The following is an 18,769-nucleotide window of genomic DNA, read 5'->3' on the forward strand; positions in this document are numbered from 1 at the left end:
CTCTGGAACTGTGGAGAACAAAATGTACTAATACAGAACATTCACATTGTATCATTGCGAAGCCCCATCATCCAGCACTACTTATTAAAGGAATACAGCCTAAACAAGCATTTTCAATTTAACCTGATTTATTATTATTATTATTATTATTAGCACTATAAGTGGTAGTATTTTACATAATTACAATCAACTTATGCAATTAATAGTCAGATTCCAATTAGTTTTCATGCATCACCAAGCATTAGAATTCATTATCAGTGAATTCATTAATATGATTAAATACTTTTATAAAATATGATTTAAATATTATCATTTTCTGTATAGTAACTGTTGTTTAACACTCATACTAATTATAAGTGAAAAACATAGAGAACATTTGGTAACAATTTTACAAAGCCCTTGCTTATAAATAATTCTAACAACCCCAAAAAACAGTGTTTCATACATTTACTTTGGTAACATTCATGACAGAAACGGTAGTTACTCATTACACAAGGTTCATCAGTTCACAAGGTTATATCGAACACAGTCATGGACAATTTAGTATCTCCAATTTACCTCACTTGCATGTCTTTGGACTGTGGGAGGAAACCGGAGCTCCTGGAGGAAACCCAGGCAGACACGGGGAGAACATGCAAAATCCACACAGAAAGGACCCTGACCGTCCCACCTGGGGATCGAACCCAGGACCTTCTTGCTGTGAGGCGACAGTGCTATCCACTTAGCCACCATGCCGTCTGACCGTCATTGGCAACAAATCGAAAAGCCAGGGTCTGTCATGGTATAGTATTGTGTTAGTGCCCTTGGCAAAGGTCATTTACACTTCTGTGATGGCAGCATTAATGCAAAAAAGTACATTGAGATTTTAAAGCAACATATGCTGCCTTTAAAAAAACATATTTTTCCAAGACAATACAAATCACATGCTGCACACATTACAAAGGCATGGCTACAGAAGGAGGGAGTACAGGTATTGGAAAGAATAATTTGTGGTTTGGTTGATTTTGACATGATGACATTAGTGGCTGGTTCAGATCCTCAATTCTACTACACGTAAAATGTGTTCTACTTAATTCAGCTCTGTTAAGTGGAAAGGCCAATGAGGTAGACTAAACTCTTTGTTTTTGAAACCAGTAAGAGGTGATTTACTGGAAGTACTTATAATAATATGAGTAAATTGCAGCCATAAATGGATGCACATGGTTAGCAACAATACTTAAATAGACAGCATCAACCAAAATGCTTGGTTGGTATTACAGGACCCAAACTGTACGAATGAAACATTCACTATCCTATTTTAACACATTCTTAACAAACCATGTGCATGACAGAAAGATCGATCAGACCCGGCAACAATTTTCAGCTTTCCAGTTTCAGTAATTCTGCTCCCATTGTAGCCTTAGTTACATATTTTTGGCTGAAAGAAATGGAACCAGATGCGGTCTTCTGCTGCTGTAGTCTAGACACCAGTATGTTTTATGTAGTGTGTGGTGGCCAATCCCTTATGATCTCTCTCATCAACAAGGCACGTCTGGTTGCAGAACAGCCAGGGATCAACAGGTCCTGATATCCGCATTTAAACCCATCCTGCACCAACAATCATGTCACAGTCAATCAGATCACATTTTCTCCTAATTTTAACGTAACATACACTATGTTAAATACACATTGATCAGCCATAACATTATACACTAACACACCACCACCATGTCATTGTCACTGCAGTGCTGAGAATCATCCACCACCCAAATAATACCTGCTCTGTGGTGGTCCTGGGGGAGTCCTGACCATTGAAGAACAGGGTGAAAGGGGGCTAACAAAGCATACAGAGAAACAGATGGACTACAGTCAGTAATTGTAGAACTACAAAGTGCTTCTATATGGTAAGTGGAGCTGATAAAATGGACAGTGAGTGTAGAAACAAGGAGGTAGTTTTAATTTTATGGCTGATCGGTGTAGTGTTCCAGCCATAATAATTGCCAACATGTGTATTAAATCAATTACACAAAGGAGATTATATGCTTCCAACTTTGCATCAACAGTTTAGGGAATGTCCTTCCCTGTTCCTGTGTACGAAGCAATGCTCATAAATAAATAAAGAAAAGCTTGAAACTCCAGTGGTCTGCACAGAGATCTGACCTCAGCCCCACTGAACAGCTTTGGAATGAACCTGAACTATTCAACTGAGCCTTTCTTGATGACCATCATCAGTGCCGAGCCATACAAGTGCTCTTTCAAATTCACACAGACATAATTCTCAGAAGAGTGGCTATTGTTATAGCTGTAAAGAACACATATAGGTCACTGTTTAATGTACATACTTATAAAGGTACAAGTAAGTACCTTTATTACTATCAAATGAGGTTGATTACTAATTAAGCATGCCTTTGTATCAGATAAATGCATAAACTGAATTGAGACACATAAGCACATTTTTTTTAAATAAATATGAAATCAGTTTTAACATTGTATACTTCGTCTTTTTCTTCCTCAGCCTTTGTCCTGTTCGGTTGCGGGGTCGGCTCTCGGCGGATCATGATCCGCATTGATTTGGCACAATTTTTACGCCGGATGCCCTTCCTGACACAACCCTCCCTATTTTATCCGGGCTCGGGACCGGCACTACAATGCACTGGTTTGTGCATCTAGCGGCTAGGTATCTGTAGGACAATTCAGTGATTCCAGTTAGCCTGGAGGCATGTTTTTGGACTGTGGGAGGAAACCGGAGCACCCGCAGGAAACCCACACGGACACGGGGAGAACATGCAAACTCCGCACAGAAAGGACAGCCTCACCTGGGGATCGAACCCAGTACCTTCTTGCTGTGAGGCGACAGTGCTACCCACAAAGCCACCGTGATGCCCTTTTAACATCGTATTTAACTTAATTAACTGAATTATTCCAAGCACATACAATTCAACTGTTAGATGATGGCACATACAATTCAACTGTTAGATGGTTCATTGTAAACTTCCCCTTTAGTGCTTTAGGGTACTTTGGATAAAAATGTCTTGATGGATTTTTGCTTTAATTAAGCATTACATCTGTGTCACTACAAGCAGTTAATCAAAAATATTAGCGGTAATCAAAATATAATATTATACAGGTAAAAGTTATAATAGCAGGAAAATATGGTAGGTGATTGCATTAGCACACACTGAGCAAAAAACAAACAGCACATTTAACCTAAAGATCCACAGAGTTAAATAAACTCTCACTTTGTTGATGGAGGGTTTATCAGACAGGCACATATAATCAGTACAGATCAAGATACATTAGTTGTTTTTGCTAAACATAAACACAGCATTAATAAAGACTGTAGAATAACTCACATCTTTGATGACGGCGCTTGGCTTTGTACATGGTGATAATAAATGGATCCAGAATGACAGCAGCAGCAGATTCAGCAGGAACGAGGGAGATTTTCAACAGATCTTCTCCCCTCTAACACATCCGCTCTTCCACTACTCAGTACTGACCTGCCGTCACCGCTCCGGAATGTACCATTCTCTCCGCACGGATAGGGGGTTCCGCTACTTTCCCTACCGCTTCTTTCTACACCACAGTTAATGCTCAAGTAGTACATCTTTATGTACTATTGAACAGTATTGTAATTAAAGGTTATATCGCAAGACCTCAGAAAAGCAGACTTCAAGCTTAGATAAGTTTAACCTCAGAGCAAGAACACCAACAAGAAATATTTTAAATAAGGCAGCATGGTGGCAAGAAGGTCCTGGGTTCCATTTCCAGGTGTATCGGTTCAGGTACTTTTAGAGTTTGCATGTTCTCCCTTTTTCTGAGTGGGTTTCCTCTGGGTGCTACGGTTATCTCAGGGCGGCACGGTGGCTCAGGGTAGCACTGTCGCCTCGCAGCAAGAATGTCCTGGGTTCGATCCCCAGGTGGGGAGGTACGGGTCCTTTCAGTGTGGTGCATGTTCTCCCTGTGTCTGCGTGGGTTTCCTCCGGGAGCTCCGGTTTTCTCCCACAGTCCAAAGACATGCAAGTGAGGTAAATTAGAGATTGTCCATGACTGTGTTTGATACGTATAACCTTGTGAACCTTGAGTAATGAGTAAATACCATTCCTGTCATGAATGTAACCAAAGTGCTCGAGCCTATCCCAGCTTTTCAATGGGCGCAAGGCACACAGTAACACCCTGGATGGCACCGGTCCATCGCAGGGCAGACACACATACACACACCCATTCACCTATAGGGCAATTCAGTGTCTCCAATTAACCTGACTGCATGTTTTTGGACTGTGGGAAGAAAACCGGAGCTCCTACAGGGAAACCCACGCAGACACGGGGAGAACATGCAAACTCCACACAGAAAGGACCGGGACCACCCTGCCTGGGGATAGAACCCAGGACCTTCTTGCTGTGAGGAGACAGTGCTACCCACCGATCCACCCAAAATTAGGCACTATTATTATTATTATGTAACATACACTGAAAGAGTATATTATATATATATATTCAGGCGGCTAGTCACCTCTATCATGAACAGCAATTTATTTTCTTTGTACTCAAAAACAAAAGTCACAGTCATATAAACATTTCATGGTCTGCAGAAGCTCAGCATTCATGAAAAACATCTTGTCATTTGACCTTTCACAGATAATGTAGGCACAAAATTTATTATGAAAACAAAACAATTCACCTGACATTCTCTCACTAATGCTGAGTTTGTGCAGGTAGAAAAAAATCTCTGCAAGTCAATATAAGTCTGAACCTTTTCTCCAGCGTAAGATATTCAGCTTTGTTTGGGATTAAAGATTTATAGCTGTCTGGGTAGCTTATACTCCTGGGGTATATTGATGATTCAGACACAGCTTATGTTTCAGAATAAGTCTGAGATTGGTTTTCCTGGTCTAAAGCAGTTATCCTTAAGGTCTAGCACAGAAAAGCAAGGGTCAATACCATGATCCCTTACAGTCTGCATTCACAGTGTAGTTAAGCAGGCTTGTGAAGTTGCCACTATTGGACCCTTAACCTCAACTGCTTAAATTGTATTCATGCATAATTGTACATCACATTGGATAAAAGAATCTGCTACAGTTAATGTAAAATGTATCAAAGGTCGCAAAGGTCTGCAGTGCTGTAAAGTTTTCATTAAAAACATATTTGTTGTTGACCTGCATAAAAATCTGCAAGCTTAAAAATAAATTTTTTTTAATTACTCTGTAGGGCGTCACGATGGCTAAGTGGGTAGCACTGTCGCTTCACAGCAAAAAGGTCCTGGTTCGATCCCCAGGCGGGGCATTCCGGGTCCTTTCTGTGCAGAGTTTGCATGTTCTCCCCATGTCTGCGTGGGTTTCCTCCCACAGTTTAAAAACATGCATCAGGTTAATTAAAGACACTGAATTGCCTTATAGGTGAATGTGTGTGTGTATGTACAGTGTATCACGAAAGTGAGTACACCCCTCACATTTCTGCAAATATTTCATTATATCTTTTCATGGGACAACACTATAGACATGAAACTTGGATATAACTTAGAGTAGTCAGTGTACAGCTTGTATAGCAGTGTAGATTTACTGTCTTCTGAAAATAACTCAACACACAGCCATTAATGTCTAAATAGCTGGCAACATAAGTGAGTACACCCCACAGTGAACATGTCCAAATTGTGCCCAAATGTGTCGTTGTCCCTCCCTGGTGTCATGTGTCAAGGTCCCAGGTGTAAATGGGGAGCAGGGCTGTTAAATTTGGTGTTTTGGGTACAATTCTCTCATACTGGCCACTGGATATTCAACATGGCACCTCATGGCAAAGAACTCTCTGAGGATGTGAGAAATAGAATTGTTGCTCTCCACAAAGATGGCCTGGGCTATAAGAAGATTGCTAACACCCTGAAACTGAGCTACAGCATGGTGGCCAAGGTCATACAGCGGTTTTCCAGGACAGGTTCCACTCGGAACAGGCTTCGCCAGGGTCGACCAAAGAAGTTGAGTCCACGTGTTCGGCGTCATATCCAGAGGTTGGCTTTAAAAAATAGACACATGAGTGCTGCCAGCATTGCTGCAGAGGTTGAAGACGTGGGAGGTCAGCCTGTCAGTGCTCAGACCATACGCCGCACACTGCATCAACTCGGTCTGCATGGTCGTCATTTCAGAAGGAAGCTGACGCACAAGAAAGCCAGCAAACAGTTTGCTGAAGACAAGCAGTCCAAGAACATGGATTACTGGAATGCCCTGTGGTCTGACGAGACCAAGATAAACTTGTTTGGCTCAGATGGTGTCCAGCATGTGTGGCGGCGCCCTGGTGAGAAGTACCAAGACAACTGTATCTTGCCTACAGTCAAGCATGGTGGTGGTAGCATCATGGTCTTGGGCTGCATGAGTGTTGCTGGCACTGGGGAGCTGCGGTTCATTGAGGGAAACATGAATTCCAACATGTACTGTGACATTCTGAAACAGAGCATGATCCCCTCCCTTCGAAAACTGGGCCTCATGGCAGTTTTCCAACAGGATAACGACCCCAAACACAACCTCCAAGATGACAACTGCCTTGCTGAGGAAGCTGAAGGTAAAGGTGATGGACTAAACCCAATTGAGCACCTGTGGCGCATCCTCAAGTGGAAGGTGGAGGAGTTTAAGGTGTCTAACATCCACCAGCTCCGTGATGTCATCACGGAGGAGTGGAAGAGGATTCCAGTAGCAACCTGTGCAGCTCTGGTGAATTCCATGCCCAGGAGGGTTAAGGCAGTGATAATAATGGTGGTCACACAAAATATTGACACTTTAGGCACAATTTGGACATGTTCACTGTGGGGTGTACTCACTTATGTTGCCAGCTATTTAGACATTAATGGCTGTGTGTTGAGTTATTTTCAGAAGACAGTAAATCTACACTGCTATACAAGTTGTACACTGACTACTCTTAGTTATATCCAAGTTTCATGTCTATAGTGTTGTCCCATGAAAAGATATAATGAAATATTTGCAGAAATGTGAGGGGTGTACTCACTTTCGTGATACACTGTATGTGTATGTGTGTCTGCCCTGCGATGGACTGGCGCCCCGTCCAAGGTGTTACTGTGTGCCTTGCACCCATTGAAAAGCTAAGATAGGCTCCAGCACCCCCCGCAACCCTAATTGGACAATGCCAAGTTTACACTACATGACTTTCCAAGTCGTCAGGTTGCTGTACAGTTCACACTACATGACTGGATCTCTTGTAATCGGGAGTCTTTCAAGTCGGTGTGGCTTTCACACTACATGACTGATCGGCGATAGGGGATTACACACTACGCGATCTATTACCAACTTGAATCGCAGGCGAGCTTCTCTGGTCTCCCAAACTACGTTTTGTCACGAAAACAAATACAAGAAGTGACGAGTGGTTTAATGATACCACGTCCAAAAATGCACGTCAACAAGTAGCGATGTGCAGCGTGAAAACAAGTAGGAAAAAAGGAACAGCATGGATTGTTCTATAGTGACTTGGAGTTAATAAATATTTTTTACAATGCAACGTTGGTGTTATGTTTTGTAGAGAACGATAAGGTCAGAAATACTGTAAAACTTGTGTGTATGCCGATGTATTCTGATATAAACTATATTATGCCCCGTCCCACCTTTTTACAACTTTTCTCCTGAGTTTCCCCTCACATCGTATCTTGCGTTCTCATTGGCTGTTCGACATAGCCCTCAGTGCCAGTTGGGCAACTCAGATCCAGATATTTCACAAGCTAGATATCTCTCTTCTGAGCCGCTCAGATCGAGTTGTTGAGTAGTTCACACATAGAGATTGAGAGCCGAGTTGCTCCAGAGCTGGCAAATCTAGTGCCAACCAGTCGGCGAGCGAAAATCAGGACAAAAATCGTGTAGTGTGAAGTAGGCATAAGTGGTTAAGAATGTGAGAGAGTAATTACTTTGTATAATGTGCTTAAATCCTTCTACTCTGGCAAGATTTTTGTGTATGTATAAAAAAGTGGAAGGAATGAAGCATCATTCTGTGTATGCAAGAATGGAGGACTAGAGATACTAAGGGGATGAGGAGCAATGCCAAGTTCACTTTATACCACCACTATCTATAATCACCCTGCATATGACACTAGCATTTGATTTACTAAAACTGAAGCTTATCACACATAATGCACACGGTACCACTTACTAACATTGCTTGAGGGGCAGAGTTGAAAAGCTGCACTGAAAATGATCAGCCGTGAAGCATGGATAGCATTCTGAACTAACATTTAAACGTGAATACAAAAATAAATGAGCCTGACCTCACAAATTCATGTAGAGTATTTCATTAGTGTTTCTTTTTATGTGCATCTACAATGATTCATGCAGTTCATTTGGAAACATGTCAATCCAATATGCCTTCAAAATGAACATCAAAATATGTTTTAAATCTAAGTTTTTATAACAGATAAATTGCCAAGATCACAGTCTGATCCGAGAGTCTGCTATCAGCTGTCAGACTGTGCAAACAACTACAGTTGAAAACTAAAGATAGGCAGATAAAGATAAATTACCTCTTCTTGCTTTCAGTGGGAGATTGTGTTGCTAAGGAGACAAAGGAAGAAGGATGCATGTGGTTGCACTCTACTATTTTTTGCACTTTTGAAATGTGTGGGCTTGGACAACTTTTCTTTGACCAGTAATAACTGTGAAAGCTAAAATAGTATTTTCAGTGGCACCGTGGGTGCATAGCCATTCATTTAAAATTACACCGTCTCAGCTTGAGCTCAACATGACATGAATGTGTACAACTTTTGTCCCAGGAGTTATTTTTACTAGAATGATTTGATACAGTTCATACAAAACATAATTCCAGAGTATTTTTGTTTTGTCCTGCATCATGTACCATTTTTCTTGAGTCAGTAATTTGGCAGTGAAAAACAGGTTTCCGAAAAAAGCCATGCTCTGGTTAGTGTCAACATTGTCTCAGAACTACAACACAGCCTTTATTTTCTCAAACTGGAAAATAATTGAAGTATAGTACATGCAATAATCTTTAGATCTACTTAATCTAAAAATAACAAGCTATCTTGATTTTATAGCTTGTTCCACTTTGTAAGATACAATGCATGTAGACTTGTGTAAGAGAAAATTGTTAATTTACACTAGAAGTATTGATACATAATCAATGACTACGGTACTTAGAAAATGTAGATATGCTTAGGGCCGGTAGTCATATTCCAAGAATACTACTACAATATAATGTAGGATGTGTACATGGTGTATGTGATAAGAAGTGCATCAATTGCATTGTATGACCTCCAAAGCCCAGTTCGAGCTGATTTAGATCAGTTCCTGTGTTAACTGGAATCTTCTACTGTCCTACAAGGTCACCGACAACAACTTTTATACTCACAATGCAGTCTTTGAGGTATTTTATTAAGGGGTTTTCCACCATACTTATTATTATTATTATTAAAAGCCCTTTAATAAGTTGGTGCCCTATTCAGAGTACTCGTGCCTTGTGCCCAGTGTTTCCCAGTGGAACCAGATCTGCAGCAACCCTGTCCAGTATAAAATGCTTGATGAAACTGAAATCAAATGAAAACGACACAGTACAGGATTAACTATAGTTAAACACAACATAGTCAATATTATTTGTATTTTGGATTGTTGTCCTGCTGCATAAACCAATCATGCTTCAGATTTCCTCAGTAATGTCATGTTGTCCAGGTCCAAGCACCCTCACTACCTCATAGCATCACTACTATGACTGACTTGTAAAATACTGTAGTTGTTTTTCACCAGACACTATAAGAGATTTTTTCCAAAACATTTGTCAGATAACTCTCACACCAATGTATATCTGTATGTCATCATCTAAAATAGTAATATTGCTATGGTATTAACCTTACAAAAATGTGGTTATATTGTATATTGTAATTGTGTATTTTAATATTTAATAATACTGTATTTAAGATAAGAATTAAGATATCTATTTTATAATCAAACATCAATTAAAACTGTATTTCTACATTGCTTTGATAACCACTTAATGCTAAATGTATCTTATCATGCCTTAAAAATGTCAGCATCATCCAAAAAAACAAACAAACAAACAAACAAAAAAAAAACAATAATTGTACCGCTGCTAGTGATAAATGGCAGTAAATGTTTTCTTTAAAATTGTGTACATACAAAACTTTATGATGATAAATAATCTGTGAGTGTTTGTTGCCCTTTGATTGATTCTCATCATTTCCAGGGCATATTTCTGCTTTGCACTCAGTGTTTCCATGTAATGCTGTCCTCACAGAATGGAGTGGTATGCTCAAAATAAATAAATGATTCTACACTTTGGTAGTGGTAAATTGGATGACAGTAGATTAATTAAATGTGTGGTTTGGTACTACTGATGGCAACATAGTGTTTCTTACATTCACTTCATTTCATTGCAGACAGTATGAACCTAAGATTCATACTGTAAGGGAAGGCCCTAAACTGTTGCTGCACAGCTTAAAGCATATAATTTACTTTATTTAATCGAATTATTTATCTTTTAGCAATTGTTGTGGCTGAAACACATACATTCAGCAATTAGAAGTGGTGTCCCAATACTTTTTGCTGTTTTACTGAAATGCTGGTAGAAGATAAAATACTGCTTTTTATTTTTATTATTTTTATTTGCATTTCACATACTGTTCCAACTTTTTTGAAATTAGGTTTGTAGTTAACCACATCAAATATAATGTAGCGTCACCGCTAGGGGGCCGCCACGGGCTTTACCCAGAAGCCCTTGCGGCCATGCTGTCCGTACTTACCGTGGCCGTGTAGCCCAGTGTTGGGGCTGGGGTGGCTACGGTGAGGGCTGGATAGGCAGCCTTTATGTTTGTCTGTTGTATGAATGTCTGTGTGTATGAATGAGTGTCTGTCCTAATCCACTGAGTGAACTGCCAAGGGCAGCTCACTCGCAGCCCCGACGCTCTCCTTCCTACTCCGCTTCGCGTCGTGCCAAAACGTCATCCCCGTGCTAAAATCACAGTAACGTACGGCCTCTCGTGGCTTATTGCTTTAGTATACAATATAGACCAATGATACCATGTTACAGAAAAATGTTAATATACAACATTATCAATTACTTAGAAAGTGTAGATATGTAGAAAATGTAGATATGCTTACGGCATTTTTGCCAGTAGTCATATTCCAATAATACTGCTATAATAGAATGTGTACATGGTGTACGTGATAAAAAAGTGCGTAAATTGCTTTGTATTACCTCCAAAACCCAGTTCTAGCTGTTTAGACCAGTTCCTAAGCTCTAGCTAAGAAATCTCTTTTAACTGTGGAATCTTCCACTGTCCTACAAGGTCACAACAAGTATAAAAAGATGTTTGTTATAATTGTCATTATCGCATCCTCGGAGCCTCTGTGTGAGACTTGGTTGGTGTGATCCATCTCTGCAGACAAGAATAAAATTTTAATACTCACAATCCAGTCTTTGAGGTATTTTATTAAGGGTTTTTCCACCACAACTACTAGAACTACAATTCCTATCAGCACTACTTGAGATCATTTTAATAGTCACAGCAATGGCCATTAGTTACTGTAGAGACAACAGTCAGTGAGCTAAAGGAATACAGTATTAATTAAATTAAATTACAACCTTGTAATTGAGTTGTGCTTTGCACGAATGCTCGACCAAGGTATAACAATACTGTGGCTAAAAAGTAGACAATCACGAGTAAACAAGGTGACCAAAATAATGGATATGTATTAAATAAAGACACAAAAACATTCAAAGCCTGTAACAATGAAAGTGGATAGAACTAGGATAGCACAAGACTGACTACTGTCACAATATGACCGGCTGCTCTGATTGTCTACGACAACCCAGTTTTTTTGAACCCGACAATGCATAAGTGGCACTCCAGCCCCACCATGTGGCGCAGCCCACGCATTACGTGGATTTACAGGTGGGGTCCACATTGGGACGTCGCGCTGAATCTAGGCCAATTCTGTTCTGTTGTGTCTAGATTGATAATTAAAATGATAAACATTTTAATATGATATATTTCAGTCACTTACTACATGTAAATAGATGTCTACAGAAACCACAAAACAAATGAAACAATAAAGTAAAACATCTGTATAAAGCAACAGTAATTTAAGATAGTAATTCATTAAGTTAAAATTAAAAACATGCAATTTCCATTTCACATATTTGTTGTTTTACAAACGCTGTAGTGATCCCTTAAAATATCAGAAGTGCAAGAGTGCCCCCTAGTGAACAAACCTACACATACAGACCAGCCAAGGCTAAAATTCATTAGACCCCACATGTCAGCTACAAAAGATTTAGGGGATTTTAGGTGAAACAAACTTCAGATTTAAGAGATTTTAGGTGAATAGTGGTAGTTCACTGTTACTGGAAGAAACAGTGGACTTAGTGCAAAACTAAAGAAACAAATTTCTTTGTTGAATAACAACACTTTGATTTTTATTGGATGTATTAATGCAATATTTAGTTTATCTATCAGATCCAAACGTTTTGAGGTGTAATGTTTCATTACCTTTACTAATTTGTCTGGCAAATTTTACTGTAAGCACCATGAAGCATCACTGGGTAGATCAATATTTAGATATAATTGAGATCCATTTAGATTCATGTTCCTTGCTACTTCTGCTCTGCCAGAGCTGCACTGGTTAAACTTTTTTGTGGAAACATCTTAAAAAAACAACAGCTCAGATGTAAAGACCTACACGACCAAAGCAGGCAAGGTTATTTGTATAGCACCTTTCATACACAGTGGCAATTTAAAGGGCTTTACATAAGGAAAAATTAAAAGCAAACATTTTTGAGATTTAGAACCTTAGAAAAGGCCTTTTGCAAATAAAGTTACAGATAAAAAATATAGAACATGAGATTAAAACCAGAGAGTGATTTACATAAAGAATAAAAGGATTTTAAAATGAAGATAAAAATCTAAAGTGCAGAAATAACAGTGCAAAATGTAGAGATCAATCACAGGCACAAGAAAAACCACCAAACGGGCTAACCAAACAGGACTACTAAGTAAGTGATTAAGTAATTGTGAGTGTGAAATGAGTGTGAGTGTGAAATGGAAACACTCCACAGACAAGGCATTACTTTGCATCCAGTGTTTTCAGTTGGTACCTGACCAACTGCAACTCCAGTTAACCAGTATGAAATGATTAGTGTTGTTATTAATAATGACAATGGTAACACGTTAGTTTAATAAAAACGCAATTAGGGGTTTATTTAGGTCTGGTTCTTTGGCCAATAAAGCATAATTTAGATATTTATTAATATTTACCATGTATTAAGCCATGTATCTTTTTTATTGTATCTTTACTTATTTATTATGGCATCAATTATACCAAGGCAGCTACACTATGTAATCTGAGTAGTTTATGGTTTCTTGACCATGAGCTTGTTATTTATATCATTCCAAAACTGTAGGTATTAATATATAGTTCCCCCCTAGCGGCTATGTCAGCTTTTACTCTTATAAGAAAGTCTCTTACAAGATTTTAGAGTGTGTCTCTGGAAATTTCTGTCATTCTGTATGACCAGGTACTGATGTTGGACAAAAAGACAAAAATTCCTTCTTTAATTATTCAATAGGGTTAAGATAAGTGGTTTATCCTGAAAGTGCAGTGACTTTCAATATGACACTGTCTTAGGATGCCATCATGTTCATCTGATTGATGCCTTGGTCACCTGTGAGCTGTTTCTTCGAAGTGGAAACATCTAAAGGAAACAGCAGCTCAGCCCTGCAGATTTAGATGTCACAAGCTCAACAAACAGGACAGTTGAAGCATATAGCACATTGAAATCATCTGTCCTACTAAGTTCCAAACTGCTTACATGTGTTCAAACTGTCTTGATGGCATAAAAATAACTGAAAATGGATTGAAATGCATCCATAAAGTCTCCTAATTTCCCTCATTGTTGCACACACACATTTTCACAAAGTCCAGGAAAGATGAGTGCAATGAAAAACATAATAAATCTATTCACATTTTCACAGAAAGCTATTTAAATAGTCATTAAAATCTGACTATTTTAATTTAGTGCAGACTCCATATAGATCTCCATCCACACGCACAGCAGTAATACTGATTAAGCCCTGTAAAGCCCAAAACAAACACTGCATGGGTCCAAGAAGTAATGGATCTTCAAAATGGCAAAGGCATAAGCCATGAAATCCTATTTATTAAAGGCAAAGACATTTCATTTTCTCTACTCGTCTGTTGAAAAAGAAAATTGTCTCCAGTCATCCTTTTCTCACACTCCACTGATTTTAGCCTTTTACCCCCACCAGACATGCTTTTCATCAAATAATATAGCTGATAATGAAGAAACTATTATCATCTAGTGCGGGCACAATGATATCCATGAGATCATGATTAATATAGCTTGCATGATCGATGGTACATACTGGCACTGGAACTTACAACCTCCCATCTGCTTCTAAAGAAAAGCAGCAAAGATAGGATTAATCATAATCTTTTTTTAAAATAGAAATAATAATAATAATAATAAATGCAATAACTGGCAGTTCAGAAGTGGATTAGGGGATTTAAATTATGGCATCATGACATACAGAGGGGTGATCACATAAAGGCAAAACATGCAGGGTGGTCTTTAAGGGACTGAAAATGTCAGAATGTGATTAGACAAAAAACAAGAACAGTCCAAAAACTTTATAAAGAAGGATTTAATTGTGGGCTTGTAGTGTTTAAAACCTAAATTACAACAACAAATGCAGATTTAAGATTGTTGTGTCCCAAAAACTGTTGACACTGGTCTACATAAAACAAACGAGATATGTCCTTCTTCGTATTGTCACGAAGTGGGAAAGTTTATGTACGTCATATACCAAAAGAACAGTACAGACCTGAATGCTTGATCTCACTGTAATATGGGAAACTGGGAGTGTGGTTCTGGCATGGTTTGGGGTTGTTCCTTTGGTTATATTCATGACAGGTATGGTAGTTACTCATTACACAAGGTTCATCAGTTCACAAGGTTATATCGAACCCAGTCCTGGACAATTTTTGTATCTCCAATTCACCTCACTTGCATGTCTTAGACTGTGGGAGGAAACCAAAGCACCCAAAGGAAACCCACACAGACACGGGGAGAACATGCAAACTCCACACAGAGGGGATTGAACCCAGGACCTTCTTGCTGTGAGGCAACAGTGCCTCCCTGCAATATAATAATCTCTTCTATAGGGAGAAGGCAATGCTCCTATACAGGGGGCATGAGTACTCATTGATTAATGTTATACCTTTTAAAATATTTTTAGATGTATGCTTTGTGGCATTTGCACTCAACAAATCCCAACTCATTTGATACTATACACTAGGGCTGCAACGATTAGTCGACGTAATCGATAACGTCGACTACAAAAATTTGTCGACGTGGAACTTCATTGTCGACGCGTCGTTAGTATTGCAATGCACTAAAGGGACTGCAGGGGGCGCAGCATTGCTTCCACGGCGCAGCGGGGAGTTTATGAAGACAGAGAGGTAAAGATAAAGAGACTGAAACTTTCTAAAGTATTTCAGCCAAAATAACCCAAAGAAACGAGCTGGATGCAGACACTACAAAGCAGAGTTATGGTTTCACACCAGCAACACGGTGAAGTGCCTTGCAGCGTTATTCCAGTAAGTTTTTACACCGCTTTGTGCTTTAACCAATGTAGTTAATGTTTGTTAATGCTAGAGTACTTGTCGGAAAACTATCTAAGAGTTCGCTATTTTTCAGGTTTGTTAGCTAGCTAACGCATTAAGTGCAATAGTTAATCAGTAATTTATATGAGTAACGTTATATAACTTAACATCATAGCCTAACGTTACCCTGTCTCGTCTTCCATATTTTTGCTCTCGTTAATGAGAGCATTCATTCTAAATAATAAGCCTCCTCCACTTAATGATAGCTAGTTAGCTCAGCAGATAATTCAGTTAAGATATTTAACCTGTTATGGTTTAGTTGGCATAGCCAGTACACTATCTGTAATAAACTATGATACATAGCCTTCAGTTTGTGATAATTAATACAGCTTTCTCTTTTGCTCTTTCTATTAATAGCACTAAGCAATGGATTGTGGATGAGAAGAGAAGTTCATGCACCCCTCAAATGGCTGAGATCTTCACAGACAGCATTCACATGTTTCTCAACCACATGTTATAAATGTTTTTTGACTTCCAGAGTGATAACTTATGAAACATAACAGTTTCTAATGCTGTCCAAAGCTTTCTTATTAAATTGATTGTTTTATTGTGATTGTGTATTAATGTTTTAAATATATTTAATTCAACTATCAAGCTTAAGTTTCATATTCATGTTTCATGGGTCATTATTTTAATTTGATATTGGAACTTAAATGACATAACAGAGTTTTGTTATGTTAAGGCAGAGATGGAGGGTATGACAAATAATCGTTGACTAGTCGACTAATCGAAAAAAATAAATAAAAAATAAAATAAAAAAAATAAGTCAGATTAGTCGACTACTAAAATAATCGTTAGTTGCAGCCCTACTATACACTAGATAAATGATGTTGGACCAATGTTAAAGAGCACTTTTCACCACCATCACTTTAAGTGACCCACTTTTGTCCATGATTTTTACCATGGCCCAGGCAACACAACAATGCATGAGAACAAAACACAAAACGAAATGTACTTAATTAATAAAAAATGTGGTTTACAATATGTAAAGTAAAGCCTCTACAAGGGGGTGTTCATGTACAAATTCATTTTGTGTTTATGTGCCTTGTAAAACTAATTTATTCAATTACTATTATTATAATTATCATTCTCTGATGCCCATTTTGGCTTGTTTGAAAGACCCTGGTCTAATATGCAGGCATACTATTCTAAAGAGCTCAAACTCCCAAGTTTAAATCTCATGTATGCCACTGACCTGGACTAATCATCCAGGTTTGATGGTAGGCAAGACTGGATGGTGTTTTTCCTCCACCGTTTGCAGATTGCAGCTACAGATGCACTGGTTTACAGACTATTTTTGCTTTCATACTCTGATTACATCTTGCACTGACATGGAAAATTGCAGAGGAATAAAAAAAAAAAAAAAAGGAAATTGGGGGAAAAAAGCTGCTATGATGTTGTTGTAGCAGTCTGTAGTGGCTCAACACTTTAATGAGAATTTTTTCTGGTCTGATGAGGATTATAGAAATTTTAAGATTTGCACTCTGTAAGCATTATAAGTATTATTTGTAAGGACACTGTGCTTGTAATGGGCAGAGTAGCAGGACAGGAAATGGTCTCTGGGTGACAGGCTAAAAGAGCATTGTGTGATTAGTGGTGTATTAATCCCACACTACATCCATGCCTGTGATTAATATGCCTAAATATGAAAAGAGCAATGGTGATATGTCAGCTGTGCCCACACTTTTGTGGTTTGAGGTCTACTGTTTTAGCTGACATGTCATCGGGATCTACTTATTAAAAAGGTTGGCCTCCTCATTTTCGAAAAAGCTTTGAAGCTTTTTTAAATGCACTTCAGTTGCCTATATTAATATTCAGCATTACAGGGCAAGCGACGGAAAATCACACTAACCTTATGCTGATGATTTGCACTGAATGGTGTCAGCCAGTGTTATGTAGTCTGTACAATAGCTGCTGATGCCAAATCTCAAGCAGGCTTTCAAGTGTTCATCAGTAAGGGTGGAAGGATATTAAGAGTTAATTATTTTTATGTGGGAAAAGGCTGATTCACACAAGTAAGTTGATCCAAAAATGCTGTCAAATATGTGGCACATTTTTATACGTTTGGATATTTTTTCCTCAGCCAGCAAGTTCCAAAATTGTCCGGCAGAGGCCCTTGACTTCATATGAATGTCAGATTGCAGGAATACAATTTCTCATCCAGCTTCTTCCACGTATGAACGTGGAATAGAAACGTAAAATGGCTACTGAGGAATGAAAACGTTCTACATTAGCTGTGCTTTAGGTGGGCTGAGGCGTAGCTATGGTAACAAAGCGCAAATAAAAAAAAGTGGCCACATTTCACTTCAACCATGTTGACCTGTTTGAATGAGGCCCGATCTACCAGCGTGCACTGTGTGATCAACTGGTATATCGCGATCAACGTATTGGGCACCCCTGCATTACGTAGATTTAAAAGAACTGTAGAATGTCAAAAGGTGGCATGGTATGAAAAAGTCTATCTTTTGAATAATATGTGGACATGCATGTGTATGTAAGTATGTATGTATGTATGTATGTATGTATGTATGCATGTGTGTAAATAAAAGACTAATAGTGTGAACGAGGCAAATATACAGAACATAAGAACAGCAGGGCAGATTCAGTGAAGCAATGCAGATGCAATAGAATATTATTGCTTCAGTTTAGAAAATAATTACTTATCCCTAAATAAAGAATTGCTTTAAAATATTATTTACAAGTATACATAGATCATAGATTCTTAACCCCTTTCATAACAATTATACATTGATTCTTAACCCCTTTCATAAGGAACACCTTATTTCTAGAGATGTTGGGAAATTTAGTAAAATGCAAATGTTGTCTGTTTCTGTAGTAACTGAGGAGATGGCTTGGCCAGTTCATTTGTGACCCATCCATAACTTTAATCCCCAACTGCTCCATGAAGGATCCTTGATACAATTGATACTTCTCAGCCTTGTCATATAGTTGGTGGTATAATAATTATTTCAGTTTGCAGGAGTGCACTAGTATGTCTTTTACACACACCATGACAAACCTGTGATGCAGGTCCCAAAGATTAACAAAGACATTAACAAAGGATTGGAAGACAGCCGGAGCATTAGCAAGACCAA

General features: G+C 38.6%; 1 protein-coding gene and 1 long non-coding RNA gene across 3 annotated transcripts in view; one reads left to right on the forward strand and one right to left on the reverse strand.

Moving 5' to 3' along the window:
* The window catches only part of LOC134309822 (RNA-binding Raly-like protein), a 299,334-nt gene that overhangs the window by 68,405 nt on the left and 212,160 nt on the right, over positions 1 to 18,769 (reverse strand). The window contains exon 1 of one of the 2 annotated variants that reach the window (XM_062991167.1): positions 3,333 to 3,429. The exons of the other annotated variant lie outside the window; for it this stretch is intronic. Within the exon in view, the coding sequence (XP_062847237.1) occupies positions 3,333 to 3,363 (31 nt within the window). The 5' untranslated portion in view covers positions 3,364 to 3,429. Of the gene's footprint in view, positions 1 to 3,332; positions 3,430 to 18,769 lie in introns of those variants that run through there. 2 annotated transcript variants of the gene reach the window in all.
* LOC134309823 (uncharacterized) lies at positions 15,448 to 16,227 on the forward strand. Its single transcript, XR_010011223.1, has 2 exons — positions 15,448 to 15,608; positions 16,032 to 16,227. It is a non-coding gene; the product is annotated as an uncharacterized LOC134309823 (long non-coding RNA).

The sequence above is a fragment of the Trichomycterus rosablanca genome, chromosome 3, assembly GCF_030014385.1.
Source record: "Trichomycterus rosablanca isolate fTriRos1 chromosome 3, fTriRos1.hap1, whole genome shotgun sequence".
NCBI classification, from domain to species: Eukaryota; Metazoa; Chordata; class Actinopteri; order Siluriformes; family Trichomycteridae; genus Trichomycterus; species Trichomycterus rosablanca.